The sequence below is a fragment of the Limulus polyphemus genome, unplaced genomic scaffold, assembly GCF_000517525.1.
Source record: "Limulus polyphemus unplaced genomic scaffold, Limulus_polyphemus-2.1.2 Scaffold140, whole genome shotgun sequence".
Lineage (NCBI taxonomy): Eukaryota > Metazoa > Arthropoda > Merostomata > Xiphosura > Limulidae > Limulus > Limulus polyphemus.
The window spans coordinates 767,036-774,710 of NW_013665750.1; the positions used below are offsets into that span (position 1 = coordinate 767,036).

Consider the following 7,675-nt stretch of genomic DNA (forward strand, 5'->3'; position numbering starts at 1 on the left):
GAGCCCCATCGAAAACCTCTGGGCCATACTCGACCGGCAAGTCAAGAAACAACCAAAAAACAAACTTCGAAGAGCGACCTACTCCAAGTTTTGAAGAAAGAGTGGGCAAAAATCCCACAATCTAAAATTGACGAGATGATTCTCACGATGCCCCAAAGGATCAACGAACTCCACGAAGCGAAAGGAAGATGTACTAGATATTAATTAAATTATAAATATATCAATTCATGTGAATATGACTGAAAAAGTTTTTTAATTTTTCAATAAGGTTTGTCAGTTCAATTTAAAACTTTTTAACAGAAGATGCACTGCAATATAGAACAAAGGAAAATGTTTAGTTGCAGATGGAAAATGAAAACTCTAGATCATGAACCTCAAGAGATGTGAAGTTTGTGCGTCTTTCGGACATAAATGTGGTGTCTATTTACTTGTGACCACGCTGTGTACTCTTTAAGAAAAGCATTTATATATATATATATATATTCCTTTATTTATTTACGATTAACCGTTCAAGAGATACAGAGCGTGACAGACAGACAGTTGGCTATTATATATGCAGATTATAAACGCTATAGTAAACACACATTTTCACGTAAAGAAACATAATTAGTTCCCATCCAGTGACAATCCTTATCATCTCACAATATGGGTTTTCAGCCTGTCATATTATTTACGTAATGGGAGCTTATAAGTTCTTATAATAATCCAAAATATTGGAAGAGGAATATACCAGACCATCAGTGTCTGTCTGGAATGTTGAGCGATCATATATCAGTATTCCGAAGAAAAAAAGTATAAAAGTTGATACATATAATCAAAGCTATCATAACCTATACTTTCTCTAAAAATGACATAATAAAACTCATCACCAGTCTTGTTAGGGGGAAGGATAACTTACATTGTTTTAAGTTACGATGTGAGTTTTATTTTCATTGTCTGGCGTTGAAGTAAAATATGTTTCAGGTTATAATGTAGGGCACTTGAAAGTGAAAAAAAAGGAATAAAGGAGGATGTATAGGTTTAAGCTACATTGAGTATATCATTTACTTTAGCAAAAAATAAAGATTAAAATGTAATCCATCTTTTGGAAAGATGATAAATAATCTGATGTATTTTACTATTTGTAATCTTTGTTTAGACATAAAATGCTACAAGTACATCAAAGAAAATGGTATAGTCTAATTAAACTGTTTATAATTAGGCACAGTTACTAATATTTTCTTGTAACTAGGAAACCTAAGAAATTGTTTACAAATAATGTTCCAAGAATATATCTCTCAGAAATGCTCAAGTTTTAATGTTTAACATAAACTTATCTTTTAAAAAGAGAAAAGTAAGCGGTCTTTATTTGAAAAATAAAGCAAAAACGATAAAACTAAACTGGTAAATGTATATATTCAATTATTCTAAAAAACCAAAAGCTGTGCGTATTGAAAATACGTCGTATATTTCAATTGCTCTGACAAGCCTAAAAAACAAAATAAAGGCTTAGGTGATTGTATAGACTATTAACTATGACAAGGCTTCATATCCGATGGTCACCACAACCTTACCGTGATAATATACTTAAGGAACTAGTTTGACTAGTTATGATTGCCATATTTTTTTAGTTTAGGCAGTTAAACTGAGTTTTTGATTTTATTAACCAGACGAAATACTTTTACAAAGAATCGGTCTCGATTCTCTCTTTTCTAATACATTTTTGCAACAGATTATTTCTGCGTTAAGATTCCATAATATATGTATAATGGAGTGATCACGAAGTCTTCATCCATTGATGATGAATGAAACCAAAATACTTTAAGCACTCCCAATACACTATCTGTCTACAGGTGCCGTTCCTCAGGCATCAAACATCCACGTGACCCAGGCAACGGAACGCAACATAATCAAAAAGGATCTCTGTCTGAAAAAGCGACATAAGCCACATTTACACAAGTTGCTTCAAGACAAATCCGTTCAACCATCGCATACCGCAAGTAGCTGTAGAATGAAATGGATATTTATGCTATTCCATACTAAAAAATATCGGTCCAATCGGCAGATGTGGTGTCTATGGATTTTTGTACGATCGGAGTGTTGAAATTTGCGTTGTAGAACCTTCGTCCTTGTACACTACATACCTTATTGAAAACTTGCAGAGAACATTTGCGTTTTTTTAACATGACAGTCTTATGACGGAACTTTTCGCAATGGAAACTACGCTGCAGAACCATTGTCAATATGAACGCTCGTCAGATAGAGCAAGATCGGATATGGCGATATATGTTGTAACGACGTAGTATGGCTCTAATAGTGTTTTAATGTAATGTACTTCACTTCTGTATAATTGGTAAAGTGTATAAGATTTTTATCCTAAAATATTGTCAGCTATACACCATTAGATGGTATAGCCAAGCGCTGTCAATTATTCAAGAAATCATTTTCAATATGAACGCTCGTCAGATAGAGCAAGATCGGATATGGCGATATATGTTGTAACGACGTAGTATGGCTCTAATAGTGTTTTAATGTAATGTACTTCACTTCTGTATAATTGGTAAAGTGTATAAGATTTTTATCCTAAAATATTGTCAGCTATACACCATTAGATGGTATAGCCAAGCGCTGTCAATTATTCAAGAAACCATTTTCAATGGAGACGACTACAAACAACTTCAGATAATTTTTTTTGTTTTTGTTGTTGTTGTTGTTTTTTAATTCTGCCCGCCGTTTCGGCTTACGCCTTTTTTAAGAGTCGTTGAACATCGAGTAGAATAAAAAGATGTATATATGAAGTTGTTTGCCATCTTCATTGAAAGTGGTTTCCATCCTTCAGTCTCCACTGAAATCTTTAAAAAATATTTCAAAATATTCAAGAAATCGTTCAGTTATGATATTTATTTAACAAAATTAACCAATTATTATACAGTCGTTTTACTTTGGTCAGCCTCCTCAGATTATCCTAATAATACGTGTGTTCTCTTTCGATCAATACTGTTAAAAGACTATGGGCATACACATCCTCAAAGAGCCTATCGAAGAAAGGGCCTTGAATAGCAAACACTCCTAGCCACCCATCATCCTGTCCTTTTGAAAGTTAGCTCTGATTTTATAGAGCTTATGCAATTACCTGAATATAACTTACATATAGGGAGACTACATGTGTGTTTGTGTTGTGACCCTAATAAACTAGCTAGTCAGTGTATAGATACTCCAGATTTGAAATAAAATTCTGAACACCAATTACAAAATAATTCATAACTAAAGTTCAAATTGCTCAGTTATTATTTTTCGTATAAAATGAGCTTTTAAACCATTTATTTATTTGGCAGTTTAATAATGAAACAAGATAGTTTCTTGATTCATACGTATTTTTCTATATATCGCTCCTGTAGAGTGTTTAGCTAAATGCTTATTAATAACGATATCTATACATGAACCCAGAGTGAATGAGAATTTGGTCTAACCCTGTACTTTTTCTATCAAACTTCCGTATACAAAGATAATGTTCGTTTGTTTTTGTTATTTTTAACTGGTTGTATTATTATCCTATAACTTGTTTCCATAAATTTATGCTTATAAGGCTACATACCTGTATTTCTTCTGTTAATGAACTACGAAGCAAGTAATTTTTTCTATAGTGTGTTGTTTTTTAAGTGAAAAAGAATTCTTACTTAATCTATGTAGTTGTGAGTATATCGTCAATTATACTATTATGAATACGACATTTCAGCCGCTGGTTTATCTCCTATTATCGAAATAAAATTTGTATTTGTAATGTCTTATGGATGAAGTAGTTAGTAATCAAGTAAATGAAACTTGTAATAGTAAGAAACTTTTATGTCAGGAGCAGCAGATCTAAATAGCTTTAGAAACTTTCATTTTAGTGTCTTGTTTGATTGAAAGGCAGAAGATCTTTGTGCTCATAAAAACAGTTCGTTTCATTTTGGATTCATCGTGGCTTCTATTGTTTCACTGTATATCCTATTTAACGGGGTGATCATTGTAAACATAGTAATTATTTGTTTCATTCTGGAGTAATCGCGGCTTTGCTCCTTTTGCTTCTCCTAAAGTGCTAGGAGGTGTTAGTAGAAATTTGATTCATTATGTATTCGGATAGCTTATTGTTATGCACAATTGGTGCTTTATAGAAATTACGATATTCATTAAAAACGTTATTGTTTTCTGGAAGAACTAAGAATATTAGTCTGTTTAACCTTGAGTCAATATTATCACTTACACAGACATTATTATTTGACTGACCTAGTAAGTAATGGCGGATATGAGAATAAGGAAAACCCCAATGTTAAATCAGGTTTTCTGGTAATAGGCAAACACTATATTTAGCTATGTCGAATATCGAGGAGCGCTGGTGGTGACATCTCTTAGAACTTTTCAGTAAATTGAAAAATGTTTGCAAAGTAGGAGAACCAGTGAAGAAAGGTTGGAGGTTAGTTCTAAGTTAAAGAAACACTTTTTTAAGTCTCAGTTTTTTTTATTCTGTATGATTTATATATTCCTCTAAAACTATACCTATACGAAGTAATAAAAAATATTTATGGTCGTACATAAAAGACAAATATTTTTAAAGTTTTGTACTCTGGGCTGATTCTTATAGGAACAATGCGGATAATTAAACAAACGAATATGTTTCTATCTATTATAGTTTGAGGAGCGTAAACTTTTTCCTGACAGCATAATATACAAATTTTAACGTAAGATCTCTTTCCCCATAAAGATTTGTTACAATTTAGCATTAGCCACATATACCTAGTTTTTGCTTGTTTATTGTGGGTATAAAGCTGTACGATGTGCCATCTGTGATCTGTCCACGGAGGGTATATAAGCCTAATTTTTAGTGTTATAAGGTCTCATAATTATTGTTGAGACACCGGATGGTCCATATATCTGGTTCATTAATCAAGATGTTAAAAGTTTACTAACCATATAGATGGTGAAAATAACTCTGAATATAAACTAAACTCGTATTCAAAAAACGAAATAGAAATTTTCAAAGTTTTCGTCTCAGAGTCATTTTCCTGCCTCTAAGGCAGAGAACGGTCACGCTTTTGCTGACAGAGTATTCAATAATCATTGAATAATCTCATGTGGTTCTTTGGTATTAGTAAACTTTCAGCTTTTCCTGGAATATTTGCTAGTATGTTAATTAGATTATCGTTCTAGGTATCCTAATACATATATCCGTACTTCGAAAAACCACGTTGTATGTGAAACAGCACAGCAGATGGGCTTAGGGTTTTCTGGATCAAATCACTGTCAGATCGTTTTTAAGACACTGACATAATCTCTCATAAATGATTCATAACACTCAGACTATCCTGAAGCCTGACTGGGAAAATACGAATGTGTTTTCACAGTAGCTATAGTAAAATATTGTATATATATATATATAATCAAAGGTTTTGTAGGCGGGCGCAAAACCCAAGACAGGACCAGTTTTTAATACCTCTTATTAATTTATAAAAATGTTTGCTAATGAGTCATAATCGAACAAGTTTCTTACAGGTAATAACATATTAATCCTTTGTCTTCCACTTTTCTGTTTTAGTTTTATTACTTGAAATGAAAAAACAACAACTTGCTCATGCTATCCTTATTAATGAATTTATACGACATCATAAAACAAAGTACACTGCTGAACTTTTTAACAAATGAGTTGCTTGTTCTAAAATCATTTAAAATTGTTTTCATTTGTAGTTTTTTAGTCAACCCTTAAAGGTAATGACACAATGTTTTAATGTACCGTCCGTATACCATGTGCATTATTCTATCGATATGTAGAATTTAATGTATTTAAATAAGGTTTCTTGAAAGACTTTGAAAAACTAAAATGATGAACATTCAAAATATCCATTGAATAATAGCTTGAGATTGAAACACTGAATACTTTTGAAAGTACAAAACAAAACAGTTTTTTTTAAAAACGACAAAATTCACGCATCTTCTGTTTATTTTATTGTACAAATAATGATTTTTTCTTGTATTTTTTAGATAGTTAATTAACCTAAGATCAAACAACATTCTAAACATCGTTTATTTGTTATTTTTTTCTCTTAGAGTGGATATTGTTTGCCCCTTGTCATCACAGATATAGCCCATTTTAACTTAACAAAGTATATTTACGTTGTATGTTATTTTGAATCCTAGGTAGAACAAGGACTAGGGACAAGTATAGAGTAGTTTACACTGACCAGCAACGGTTGGAACTCGAGAAAGAGTTCCATTACAATCGTTACATTTCCATCCGTCGGAAGACGGAATTGGCTGCTATGGTGGGCCTTTCCGAAAGACAAGTAAAGATCTGGTTCCAAAACCGACGAGCAAAAGAACGGAGAAATTTCAGGAAACAAGAGGAAATATTGCAAAAACAAATACATCCTAGAGAAGTACAAGAACAGTTTCAAGGATACGGTTCCAACACCTACTTTTCTCCCTCAGTTTTAACAGTGCAGGGATCCAAGACTTGTTTGTATGCTAATTAAGTAGTTTGATGTTTTTACCACAGATAAAAGATCATGATCTTTAATTTAATATATCTTAAATAGTTTTGTATCTCATTTATACAAATTGTGAATAAGAACTAACGTACAATGAAACAATATCATACATCACCATGTTGACCTAATTCGGACGTGTGATTCCTACACAGTTATAGGAAGCTCTCTGTTACTGCAATATCGACATTCAAGCTTATTAGTTTCGTGTGTTAATGGGAATACAAGTTCGTAAGACGAAATTTGAAACTAATCTGCTATTTTAGATTGCAACTAACACATGATGTTGATTTGGCCAATAAGTTTTTTGAAAAGAAAACGAATAGCAGATTCAATTATGTATTTTGGTATTTACGTAAGAAACCTTTTGATTTGTTTTACTTTATGTTTTTATCGTGACTTCAGTGTTTGCACTTGTAAGAAGTTTAAATTTTTTAAAAAGTTCCAAGTAAAATAAAAACAATAATAGGTTTAATTACTATGTGTAACAAAACAGTTAAGCAACAAGTGTTTTTAACGTCTATAATGTGAAATGAAAAGAACACAAGAAGCATGGGTAGTGAATCTAGCGTTAAAACTAATATTTTAGGGCTACATTGTAGGAAAATTATTTGATGGAACTGATATTTTTGCTTCATTAAAATAAGAAAGAAATCTTTTTTAAACCAAATAATTACCGTGACTAGCTCAGTTTCAAGCAGTTTCAGCCCTTATTATCTTCTCTAAGACGGTAATACTTAAATCACAGGTATGTAGATGATATTGTTAGCTTAGAAAATTGAACTGCGATAGTTGTTGTGTATAGACTGTCTTTTAATTCCTTTTATTAAAGATAATTTTTAAAAATGTCCAACTTACAATAAGTTACTTTGAAACCAAAACTTGATCACAAATACAACTCAACGGTGTTTGCATCATAAAATTCAATTCAAATACTTGTTAACAAAAAGAAGCAGTTCTTGACTACCTTTTGATACCAAATGTTATGAAAGAGTTTCTGTCAATCTTAACTTAAAACAGTTGGTTAGTTCTTATAAAATGTTTGATACAAGTTACATGTAAGTTCTAATGGAGCGCAAATGCATGATATATGATATATATATATATATTACAAGATGCTCTAAATCATCAAAATATCTCCTTTTTGTTTATTCAACGGAATAACTACACAAGGACCT

At 31.8% G+C, this 7,675-nt stretch overlaps 1 protein-coding gene across 1 annotated transcript in view; it reads left to right on the top strand.

Annotated features, from left to right (window-relative positions):
* Positions 1 to 6,895, top strand: part of LOC106474613 (homeobox protein CDX-1-like) — a 15,590-nt gene extending 8,695 nt beyond the window's left edge. The window contains exon 2 of the mRNA XM_013935306.2: positions 6,151 to 6,895. Coding sequence (XP_013790760.1) covers positions 6,151 to 6,485 — 335 coding nt within the window. The 3' untranslated portion in view covers positions 6,486 to 6,895. The remainder of the gene's footprint in view (positions 1 to 6,150) is intronic.
* The last annotated feature ends 780 nt before the right edge of the window (positions 6,896 to 7,675 follow it).